The sequence below is a fragment of the Physcomitrium patens genome, chromosome 26, assembly GCF_059467195.1.
Source record: "Physcomitrium patens ecotype Gransden chromosome 26, ASM5946719v1, whole genome shotgun sequence".
In the NCBI taxonomy this organism is placed as follows: Eukaryota; Viridiplantae; Streptophyta; class Bryopsida; order Funariales; family Funariaceae; genus Physcomitrium; species Physcomitrium patens.
In genome coordinates, this window is record NC_143435.1 from 1,505,642 (window position 1) to 1,518,056 (window position 12,415).

Here is a 12,415-nt window from a genome sequence, read left to right on the forward strand (position 1 = left end):
GGAGCTTCTGGTGCAATGGACATAGACCACACTAGCTCGAAGACAGACCTCACCCCCTCCAACAAAAACGCGGTGATCGGGATAGGAAGAGTGTGGGTGCCGCTTTCTCCATCGCATTAGCACCCCCCTACTACAAAGGGATTTGTCTAACCAAGGATGGATAGATCAGAATTTGCAAGCAGGGCAATCCGAGTGCCAATTACGCGCCTCTAGGCTTATTAGGTTCTATGATAAAAGAGCCAAAGAAAAAAAAGGACAGTAGTCTTGGAACCAGCAGCCAGCACTCTAGCGTTGCTGGGTTGCTTTGAGGTGCCCCCAAATAGGATTAACTTTAACTCGGACTTTGACGATGAAATTGAGGAATTCCTCAATGGGTTCAAAGATACAAAGAAGACGATTGTTGAGTATTGAATTTGAGAATACTTCAAGCTCGAAATACAAATTGGCTGGACTACCTACTTAAAATATCTTACTCCAAGACTACATTCATAAGTTGTGTTGAAGTTTCGTTGCCATCCTAAAACAAACAAGCCAAGTTGGGTTGAAGTTGCATTGCCATCCTACCACAAACAAACAAGCAAAGTTGGGGCCAAGTTTCCTTTACTTGCAATGAGGTAGCTATGATGGCTAGCTCAATGATTCAATCCTTGCATTGGAACATTAAAGGAATTGGAAAGTTTGGAAGAAATAACTTGAGCATGTGCACAATTCATGGTTGAAGAAGAATTTGTGTGTTTTAAGGAATAAGATCATGAGATCATAAGATCATTCAATACCTCTTTTGATCTTGTTTTTGCCTCCCACTTATTTTGAAGGCAACCTTTTTTGATTTTTATTGAAAAATATTGAAGAATTGGTATAAAAAATTAACCATTTAAGCAATGCTCTAGAAATTAGTACTAATATCCTTCTTATCTTTCTTATCCACCACACCATTCCTTGCCTTATACATTTATTATTGTCCATAGAAATAGGAATATATATATATATATATATACATACATATATTTGTATCCAACTTAAGACTTATATAAGAATAATAGATTATTATATTTGTAAGAAGTAGTTTACTTATTTAATATTATTATTTTCTTATATATATTTCTTTAAAATATAAATGTAACTTTAATGTTCTTCAATGAAATACTAAAATATATTAAAAAAAAAAAACTTTCAAAATTTAATATCTAAAAAATAAAACCATATTTTTTAGTTATCTTATTTATATTTTTTATATTTTATTTGAATAAATTTTAAGTGATTTTCTTCTTGATGTGTTTTTTTTTTTTTTTTTTTTTTTTTCTAATTTCTTTTATCAATGAAATTATTATTTTTTAAATAAAGTTTGAAAGTCTAAGATCTTTGATTAATGATTTTTTCAAAATATATGTTGAATCAGTTTATTTATGAGTTTTCTTATATGTATCATATTAAAAAATAAACTTTGTAATTTAATAGAACTTTAAATTAAATGTTTGTGTTCATATTCTATATATCTTATTAAAATTATGAATTGATACCTAAATTTGTTGGCCCTCACTTCTAAAGTTAAAATGACCTCAAAAGAGTAACCTTAATTCCTAATAAGGCCTTGGGCAACCTCCTTGAAGCCTATTGGGCATAATTTTTGGCGAATAGGATTGGAGATTTTCATCATCCATCTCCATTCATTCATATAGATGCCCTAACTTCTCTTTTTGCTACCAAGATCCCTCTCCAATCTTTTCTCTAATAAGATTTATATAATTTATGTCCTAAACATCAAATAAGACTTCAAGGATCATCAATGTCTAACAAAGGTGACTTTAAATATGTAAAAACTATTATCAATATAAAATCAACCTCAATAATATCCTTTTTAAATCTTACATTGACTTGGATTGTGTAAGGTTAGTTGATTGATCACATGCTAACTTCTTCACATTGATGGGCCAAAATTGACTCCTAAGCTTGGTTTCAAACTCCTTCTAGTCACCAAATCTGCCTTGAGTTCCATAGCTTTGAGCTCAATGTTGCCACCAAATGGCTATTGCACCTCTCAAATAATTAGAGGCATATGTAATTCTTTTGTTGGTGTTTGCTCCAAATAATTGGAAGTATTGTTGCATGCTAAAGAATCAATGTTATACATCTTCTTGCCATAAGGTCTCAAAGTATATATCATGCTTGCTCAATTTCAGCCTATCAAATATCAACCTCCTTATTTTAGAAGCTTCTATTTGCCCATGCAAAGTATCTAATTGGCCTAGGAGGTGTTGTATCTGAGTCTCAAACTAGGATTGCTCTGCCATGTCTCTCATGGTGCAATTTCCTTGCTGAACTTTGTTATTGTAATGCCTTCTCTCCTTCTAGTTGATTTCTTAAAGTATCTCATTCTAGCTCCAAAATAGTACCCGATGTGATTACAATAATTGACTAACTTCACTGAATCACCTAAAGAATCAAACCCCATCTAGACTCAATCTATAGTATCTTTTCATTAATCTAAAATCAAGAAAATCAAATCTATACACTATGTCTCTTTTAATATCTCTTGCATTCAAGTCTAGCATGTTCACTTGCTCATGCTCATTTTTTGACGTATAAGGAGAAAAAGAATCAAGAGCAAATTCATACAACTCTAAATCACATTTTATTACAATAGTATTAGCAAACTACTGAATGATGAGTTTTAATGGTTATCCATGGTTTGACTGTTTATGTATTGCTTTAGAAAGCAAACATTGCATAGATACTAATAGAACTTGATCAGCTTTCTTATAAGGAGCTTTTTTTCATCAACGCCTTTTTCATTGATTGGTACAATGGATCAACTTAAAGATGACCTTCAACTTAATTGTCTTCAACTGCCATCTTGTAAGTAAAAATTTGTGGTTCTTTATTAACTGTCAATTTCTCCAAAGTAGACAATGTTCCAACTAATTCTTCTTCTACTCTATTGAGCTCCTTAAATTTATCTTATTCTTTTTCAACAAAATGCTTAGTCTCATTGAAAACTTAAACATGTCATTTATTGCTTCTTTGATTGCATTGGCCTCTTCTAAAACCTCTCTTTGTCCTTTTACATGGTCATCAAATAGAAGACATTATATTTTGCTACTTTGCCTTTTACTACTATGGTGGAATCACTCATTAGTGTCATTTTCTTGAACTGCTTGTTCTTCAACTTTTTTTTGTACTCCCTCAAAACTATTCAATTCCTTGGGTGATTCAGTCAATAGTACCCGATGTGCTCACCAGTGAGTGGGAAAACAATTTAGATGAAAATGGAGCATGAAAACATAATGTGGTGAATGATTGCTTCAGGCTGGACATAAAAATAAATAAATACAAGAGTGGTAGCAAGTAGAAACAACCAATTATTTATTCAATAAAACTTGTTCTTGGCCTGAAAAATCTTTGTTGTATGATTTTTTGCAACTTCTTCCTGGATTCTAAGTCATTTTCAACTTTTATTAGTGGATATATATACATATATATATATATATATATTTGTTTTTTATTTAATTATTTATAAGGAAGCCAAGGTTTATGTTGATAATAACTTTGTGAATAGTTTTGATCCTATAACAACAATCAAAAAAGTTTGTTCTGAGACAAATCAATCAGGACATGAGCTGAAAAGATGAGGTGGAATGCATGCTTTTCTACATGGCAAAAACTATCGTGTCTCCCAAAATTAGCATGAGACCCACCTCAAAAAGTGATTTTTTACAAAAATATAAGAAATTGTGTCAAATTATTTGTCAAAAGTGCACATCGAAACTTTTTTTTTTTTTTTTTTTTTTTTTTTTTCTTCTTCAGTATCATAATTGCAAAAACCAAGTTTTGTGTTATTATATTTTGAAGCAGGGGACATTGATGTGACTTTGACCATGGCATTTCAATGTGCACTCTTGGTTTAAAACCTCTTAGCAAATAAAAAATATATATTGTACAATCTGCATTCCTTATATATATATATATATATATATATATTGTATAGCTTAAGTTTTGACTTCTAGACATTTGTAATATTCATGGTTGTAAAATAATATGTTTTAAAAATTGATTCTTAATTTCAAATTATCATTATACTTTTATATCTATATCAATTTTTAAAATGAAATTATAAAATTGTAAAATTATAAAAAAATAAAAATAAAAATAAAAATGATGAAGATAAATATCCTTAATTTTGCATCCTTATATATAAACAAAACTAAAGAAACTTTTTAGTAGTTCATAACAAGTTTTGCTGTATCTGAGTATCACTCCATAATTATCTAGGCTAGTTCAAACTAATTTAATTTATGAACTTCATTTGGAATATCTTTGAACAAAACTTTTTAGTAGTTCAATAACAAAAATTAGTCAAGTTTTTGATACTGTTTATGTCTGTTTGAAGTTTAGTGTCAACACCTATTCACAAAGAATTGTCTAAAACTTGACCAATGAAACTTTTATTACCACACAACAATTATTGCAACAGAGATTCCCAACATAAATGCAAATTTTACAAAAATTCACCCAAGTTAATTTCAAAAATAATGTTTCTGACTTGGTTTTATTGAACACATATAATTAAGTATAGTATTTTGGTGTGGTTATTACTACCACTTCTGACTCTCTACGATAATTAGATTCCCCGTTTTAAGGTTTTCAGCCATTGATTGACTGGCCCAATTTATGTTATTTGAAACATTGATATCTTGACAGCATGTATGCGTCAGATCACAGCATCAAACCTTATATGCAGGCTGGTGTGAATTAACAAAATTTTGATGATTCTGACTGTATTCACAAGAATGTTAATTTTTAGGAGCGCTATCTTATTTTCGGACTGGAGTAAAATTGGTTTTCCAAAAGTTCAAATTGCTTCCAGGTTATACAGTACACAGATTTCAAAGATCTTATTTCAAACCATGTTTTATGCATCATCCAACTAGTGGTCACCGAGGCCGGGATGTGTACCACAATTAAAATCGAGTAAATTAGGCCGGTGACGTGGCACACAATATGTCAACATGGTGCTCGGAGTTGTCCCACCAACTGCTTTATGCAACAATTCATTGGGTCCTTGCACATCAGATCACAGATTGCATGGGATGAATGATAGTCTCATGTTCCAGTTGGTATGTTAACAAATCTCCCTACCCCTAGAAAACATCATGGTCCTCATTAACAGAACAATCCAAACACCAAAATGCCTAACTTGCTCTCTGGGCAGCCTCCTTAGCAAGAACACGTTCTCTGATCTTAGTTTTGGCCTGAGACTTAACGCCCATAATACCACCGCCCCAATGCCTCCTGTGCTCATCGTACTTCTCATTGAAGTTGGCCTGCATACATATGCAACATAAGTTAGAGACACTACCAGTTTCTGAAGTTAATCATGAATCATCCAATGATGAACTAGAAAACACGTTCAATAAGTGAGATCAAAACACGAGCTCCAGAATCCGCTCCAATCAAATTAAATTATTAAGGCTTGCGGACAACTTAAATGTACAAACCCTATTGTTTGCATGCACATATAAGGCGATTAGAATACTGTACCTTCACGGCTTCAATGATCTTGGAGAATTCGTGTTTGTCCTCGTTCTTCACCGAGGTCAAACACAAAGCTGTAGCGGTCTTCGCGTGAACTATCTGTTCAAAAGCAAACGCTTCCTCTTCATCAAAAAATTACTTGCACAGAGTACGATCTTAACCCATCTAAGCCATGAGGGTCAAAATATCCATATTGAAGATATAAAGAATGTTGATTAGAGGGAGTAATGCTTCACCTGCCCCAGGCGCGACTTGCCCTTCACGATGCAGTATGGCACACCCATCTTGCGGCAAAGCGCGGGTAACCACACCACCAGTTCAATTGGGTCAACGTCGTGGGCAATCACCACAAGCTGAGCCTTGTTCTGAGGCAATTGGACACCAGATTTTGATGAGCACAGCTGTCGTCAAAAAGTGCAGCGCCAGATACAATAGAACCTAACATCTCCTTGTGAATCATACCCTCTCTCACAATCTAGAACTCAACGATGCACAGATACATCCGCTACAAACCATGAACTCATACCTGCTCAATAAGGTATGTGATGTGGTTGATTCCGTATTTCACAACAATGGGCTTCTTAGACTCCAGAGTCTTACCCTCAGCCTCAGCCTTGGCCTTGTTCAGGAGGCGTTCCTTCTTGGCGGCCCTGTCTTCGGGTCGATACTTCAACAACAGCTTGAACAAGCTGGTGGCTGCATGGGACAGAAAATAGATGGCAAGTACATTAGTTGTCATTTTCATTGCAACTTGCCAGAGAGGAAGTTGCTCAATAAACCATGAAGGCAAACGTCTTCAATCCTTAAAATAGCAGCTTACCGAGGTTCTTATCCAGGGTTTTCGTGAACTGGTTCAAGGCGGGAGGGACCTTCAACCGCTGGTTCAGCACACGTCGCTGGCGCTGAATACGCACATACTTGGGCCATTTCACGAATCTGTGAAGATCTCGCTTAGGCGGTATGGCCCCTCCTATACCGAACTGCTTCGGCCTCTTCTCGAACAGAGGATTCACAGTCTTCACTGGAGCCTAGCCACATTACCAAAAACACCACAATTCATAAGATAAAAACATCATTCCACATTCAGAACTATACCCAAGAATATTTCTACATGATCACCCTTCAACACCGTAAATTAGTTACTAATTCAAATCGCACCTGCTTCTTCAGCGCGGGGGCTGCGACCGGAGTCTTGAGGGTACCCCTCTTGGGAGCCTGGACACCAATCAGGGCACAATTGATCAAGGAGAGAAAATCCCACAAAACTATAATAAAACAGCAAAATTCCAAACAAGACATATCACGCAGAATAGAACTTGAAAGGATCAACCACTTCAAGAGGAGTTAGGGTTTAGGGTACCAAGGATTAGTATGCCGAGATTTTAAGCGTAAACTGACAAGTAAAGAGTGATGGGAAGGTAGGCGAGAACAAGAAGGCTGCAGAAAGGGTTACACTACCATGATGCAGAGTTGAAGAGGATCGAGGCTAACGCAGAGCTGAGGCGAGAGGCCTGTGCAGTTGAAGAGAGAACTAGGCTGGAGAATGCCCCAGTGAAGAAGTTCCTCGTCCCGAACCTGCCCCAGACCTAAAGTTTCTGCGGTTCGGAAATGGCTGGAGGCTGAAGGGTTTCAGGCTTGGTTACTTCGGCAAGTTCGCCTCGCTTCATCGCTTTCAAGGCCCCTTTTCGATACCAGCATGTTGAAGATTGTTACCTATATCTTTAAAAATCCTCAGAGATGGAAATGCTCAAGCTTTGCAGTTGGGTACTTGTTGTCAAGCAACACATGCTACTGCATTCCGGAAAAATTCAATTCTGCTGGGAAATTGGTTTACAGAGACTGAGACAGTGAGTGGAAAACAAATAAAATTGCATTATGAAAACCTCTTTCCCGATTTCACTCTGCAGGCAAAAGTTTGTTGGCCGAATTCGTGGTCCTATTCACAATAGTAGTTTCTGAACGTGATCATCGATCCAACATCTGAGAAGTACAATTCGCTGGACAATGTCCTGGAGGGTGTGGAGGAGCCTGCCCAAGAGTGCACGACTGTCTCCGATTCCGACGTTGACAAATGGTTTTGGCGAGCCAACATATCCTGCAGAAGCTCTTAGTGGCAAAAGCAATTGGTTCATTGTATGCTTACTTTTAGTTGCAGGAATCTTGTAGCTGGTAAACGTTACTTTCGTTTTCATTTCTTTTTATTTGCAAGTGGGTAGTGCTTTGTTTCGAGTAAATGAGTCCTAAGGAAGAGCCGAATTATACTAAATCACAAGTACGTGATTCTTGTATTTTCATTCTGCAAACATTATGAAATGAACACCTATTCACAACCCCCAAAAGTAGAACAATAAATTGAAAATTTGATTATCCACAATTTGCTAAGAGTCATGGGTGCTCAGTAACTTAAAAGCCCCACGGACAGTGGATGCTGTTTACAAGAATCTCAACACTGCTGACTTAGCAACATCCTCGTATGCTTTCTACCTGTGATAGATCAGTGATAGGAGGATCTGCGTAAAGATTCCAACTTGAAATGTACATAGTTTGACAAATTTGAAGGAAAAGCTGGCACAGATTGCCGATCAATTCCTTCCGCTACCTACGCAATAGGTTGTTGGCGCAAAGGCATTAGCTGCATTGACAAAGCCAACGGAACGTGCGCCTTCACAAGAGTCCCTCTGTCTGTGTACTCCTGTATTCCAAAAATGCCACTCACATAAGTCTACAATAGTCAGAAATCAAGACCTTGCTCATTTTCTTTTTCTTTTTCTTTCCCCCTTTCCCTCACTGTCTTTCTAAGTTATAGTTGGTAACTGCTTGAGGCACAGAGAGCACAAGCATCATATGCATGAGAGATCTCCAGTATGATAACTTCGAAAGGACTTACTGACCTCAAGCTCTACAATACCCAAACGATGGATAAGATTGACAAGCTCCCCTTGCCCATACGGTACTACAGCCTCCACACGCACCATCAGGTCCTGCAAGTTGGACACAAAATTAAGAAAGATAAACTTTGAACATGAGAAAACCATAATCCCTATGGACTTAAACTATGCGCCACTAAGTCTCGTCCCTGACAGCTGTTGGAAAACCCTCATCTAAGGTCACAGTCTCATTGTCCAGTACCAAAATCATGATATTACAAAATACGCCCAACAATTGTACGCTTTTTATTATCAATTTACCTTGAGCCTGCTCTCAACTGCCTCGTAGAACTCTTCCATGCCCTCGCCCGTCAAAGCAGATATGCACACTACATCTCCACGCTTGGCAGCTTCAAGTTTCAGTAATTTAGGGTCTTTTGCCTTATCAAACTGCAGATCGAGTAGCCATAAAACACAACAGCTGTTTCAACACGATGCAGGGTTGCGCAGGTAGTGACCAGAAATGTGACTTCTCAAATAAGCTAAACTCCAACAACAGACTAGAAGCAACCTGCCAAACTTTAACGATAGATAAAACTGAACTACACACAAGAGGGAGATTGTAAACTCCATCGTAATTCGAGAATACATAGTAAACAAGGAAGAGCAACATAAAGACCAATTACCTTGTTCCAAACACATAGATAAGGGATATGGCCAACATCGAGGTCAGCTAAAACGTTGTCAACTGCTTCTCTTTGTTGGTCTGCCATTGGATGACTGGGTCACACCAGTACACAAAACCACGATTCAACATAAATCCAAATGGTCAGGAAGGAATTTCAAGAAGTTATCAGCCAATATATCTGTTTGATATCGTGCCTTACAGAGTAACCTGCAGGACATACATGTTCTTCCAAAATTTCAAATTACTCCTATTTCTTGCCCACACCCCTTTCATCATCAACCGCAATGCAAGAGAATTTTGACAAGGGGCAATAGTGCTAAAAAAAAAATTGAAAATGAGAAAGTAATAAGATTACCTGATATCCATAACATGTAACAACAGTGAAGAGTCACTAATCTCCTCGAGAGTGGCCCTAAAAGCTGCTACCTGTTTCAAGTAGTAAAAACCATAAGCTAAAATAACCGTAAAGTTAATGACAATCGCGAAAACTCTTGTTAAGAAAAGCCCTGATTCTGTTCATTCTGCAGTAAAATTCCTCAAATAGGCAAGACTAATGAATAGGCAAGCCATTGCTAATGGAAAGGAAGTTCACAAATAATATCCTCTTTCAACTATTTGAATAAGGGGCGATAGAACATACAAGCTGTGTAGGAAGTTTTTGAATAAATCCCACGGTGTCAGTAAAAAGACACTCCTTCCCATTCGGCAGCTGTCCAACCAAAAACCGACACGTAAGGGTAAGTAGGAAGACCAACAAGACCATAATAAAAAGATGTAAAGCGTTCGCCTCGTTGGAACGGTAAGTACACATGTATGCAGCTATATGCAAAGACTTCTTCCAACTCATAGCCAAACAATTGCCCCAAAGTGCAACAACCCGGGGGTCTAAACTATCTGATAGAGCCAATTTGAATCAGAACTGTACCTCCACACGCCGGGTGGTAGGATCCAAAGTTGCGAAGAGGCGATCTTCTGCCAAGACACCAGCTCCACTAAGCCTATTCAGTAAAGTACTTTTTCCTGCGTTTGTGTACCCAACCTGTGTATAAAGACGAGAAAAGCGTCAACTTTGGGAACTTGCGTTCCCGCAAGAAAACACCGAAATTGCATTAGACAGGCAGAGTCAACCATTTCAAACTCTATAAAGATATTGAACTACAACGCTAAGTGCAAGGGTAAATGGACCTCTAGAATCGAATATTAGATTGATTCAATCATAAACCTCATGTTTGATAGCAATAGCCACGTAAAAGGCTCTGACAAATGGATGATCGGGGTGTGATACAGATGCGGTACCAAAGAGATAACAGGTATCGGAACCGATGCTCTACGATCACGGTATTGTTGCCTGTGACCTCGCACGGTATCTAACTGCTTCTTCAGCTGGGCAATCTGCGAAAAACCCCCTAAACTCATCAGAATACAATGAAAAGACATGCCCCTAATAACCATGCGAGAGGGTTATGAGTTTTAGAATACCAATGTTTTGTCTAAAGAAATACCCACCTGAGATCGAAGGATACGCTTGTCAACTTCAATCTGCTTCTCTCCCATACCCTTCACTAAACCTCCAGCTTGACGCTCCAAATGGGTCCACATACGTGTCAATCTGGGAAGCTGATACTCAAGCTGGGCCAGATCTACCTGCATCGAAGACATCGAATGCAAAGGAGAATAATCTTTCTGTGAGTACTAAACATGCAGCCGCCACTCAAACAAGCTCTTTACTAGCTAGGGGGAAGACAAATGCCATTGAAGAGACTCATTCACAAAGTAGATTCTATGTGTGGTGCATTGAACCTGCAATGTGGCTTCACGTGTTGCAGCTCGCTGACTAAAAATGTCGAGAATCAATGCAGTTCTATCGCATACCCGAACGTCACCACCAAATGCCTTCTCAAGGTTTCGAAGCTGCCTGTCATTAACCACTCGATATCCCCAAGTTCAGCAGATATGATTGGAACGGACAGTAGCAACTCTTTGAGAGTAGGAACAACAAATGACAGGAAGCTGCCACACTCACCCCGGCGATAGCTCATCATCAAAAATGACCGACTCCACTTTAAGTGCTTTCACCGCTGTCGCCACTTGAGACACCTTTCCAGACCCAACGTAAGTTCTTGGGCTCGGATTCTCGAGCCTGTTGAAGGATTGCTACTTGTGAGTATGCGGAATTTCAACAGCTCTGATTCTCAAGCCTGTCGAAGAGGTGATTGCTACTTGTAAGTAGACGGAATGCTATGCACCTACCATGTTCTACCCATAGCAGCATCTGCACAAGCTCAAAGACTATGAAATCCGACCCTCATCTGCGAATTGATTGAAATTATGCCAAATACAGCAAGAATTAGCTTCGAAGGATAAACTAGGACAACATACTTCTGATAAGTGGTTCCCACAACAGTAAGTCCTGCAGTGTCGGCCAACTGCGCCAGCTCCTCCAACGATTCGGAAATACCGAATGCGGATCGCGCTCCAGTATTCTTACGCTCTATGCCTACCAAATATGCTCTCTCTTCAAAGACCTGCATAGTAACCGTTGCAGAATTACAAACGCAATTGATGCACACTGCTTATTCGACAGTTTTAATTGACGCAAACTAACCTAAGAGCATTAGTTACAACTTGTCGAATTGTGCATAAATTGCAAGAGGGCTCAATCAATCAACAAACCTCTCTGCCGTGCTGGTATCGAATTCGCTTCAACAGGTCTTCCTCCACTTTCTGAGTGGCTTGCGGGAAGATTACCGTAGTGTCGGAGCTCGAGCCCACCTCATTTCGCTCCCAGTAGTCATTCTCCTCCCCGTCTCCTTCTCCTTCCTCAAAGCCTTCTCCAGTTCCTACGACTTCACGCTCACAATCCTCCCCACCTTCCCTCAATTCTGCACCCGAGCCGCCATTCACGCTTCCATTGACGACCTCATACCCACTGTTTCCTTCCTCCCTCAACCCTCGGTTCATATCCACGAACTCCTCTTCATCATAACTTCTCCTGCCTCCAGCTACTTCGCTGCTTTTCACACATCTCACAACACATCCACCCCTCACGTTTCTCCCTCTAATTGCACAGTTAAACGAACTCAATCTCGTGCATGACTCAACACTCGCCACGTGATTTAACAATCTGAAGCTCGAGGAAGCAGTAACAGCAGAGACACACAACGCCATAGCTTACCAGCAGGTCCTTATCTACAGCTTGAAATTCACATAAACACCTCTCAATCCTCAAGCACAATTACTAAAATTCTAAATTCAAGCTCAAGCTATGGATATGATGCCAAATTCCTTGATCGCAGTTCAATCACAAACTGCAAAGGTGGCTTGAATC

The 12,415-nt window shown here is 38.6% G+C and overlaps 2 protein-coding genes across 2 annotated transcripts; both read right to left on the reverse strand.

Moving 5' to 3' along the window:
* Positions 1-4,948: 4,948 nt before the first annotated feature.
* LOC112278001 (large ribosomal subunit protein eL8y) lies at positions 4,949-7,049 on the reverse strand. Its single transcript, XM_024510947.3, has 7 exons — positions 6,991-7,049; positions 6,691-6,747; positions 6,353-6,560; positions 6,059-6,228; positions 5,769-5,897; positions 5,539-5,631; positions 4,949-5,321 (listed from the first exon to the last, which is right to left on the reverse strand). The coding sequence occupies exons 1-7, from the start codon at positions 6,991-6,993 to the stop codon at positions 5,190-5,192; spliced, it is 792 nt and encodes a 263-aa protein (XP_024366715.1). The 5' UTR covers positions 6,994-7,049; the 3' UTR covers positions 4,949-5,189.
* An 823-nt stretch (positions 7,050-7,872) lies between these two features.
* LOC112277999 (uncharacterized) lies at positions 7,873-12,388 on the reverse strand. Its single transcript, XM_024510945.3, has 13 exons — positions 11,761-12,388; positions 11,467-11,612; positions 11,111-11,227; positions 10,888-11,002; positions 10,594-10,731; positions 10,384-10,479; positions 10,013-10,126; positions 9,728-9,796; positions 9,443-9,513; positions 9,086-9,179; positions 8,721-8,849; positions 8,424-8,513; positions 7,873-8,224 (listed from the first exon to the last, which is right to left on the reverse strand). Exons 1-13 carry the CDS (start codon positions 12,253-12,255, stop codon positions 8,132-8,134), a joined length of 1,767 nt encoding a protein of 588 aa, XP_024366713.1. The 5' UTR covers positions 12,256-12,388; the 3' UTR covers positions 7,873-8,131.
* Positions 12,389-12,415: the final 27 nt, after the last annotated feature.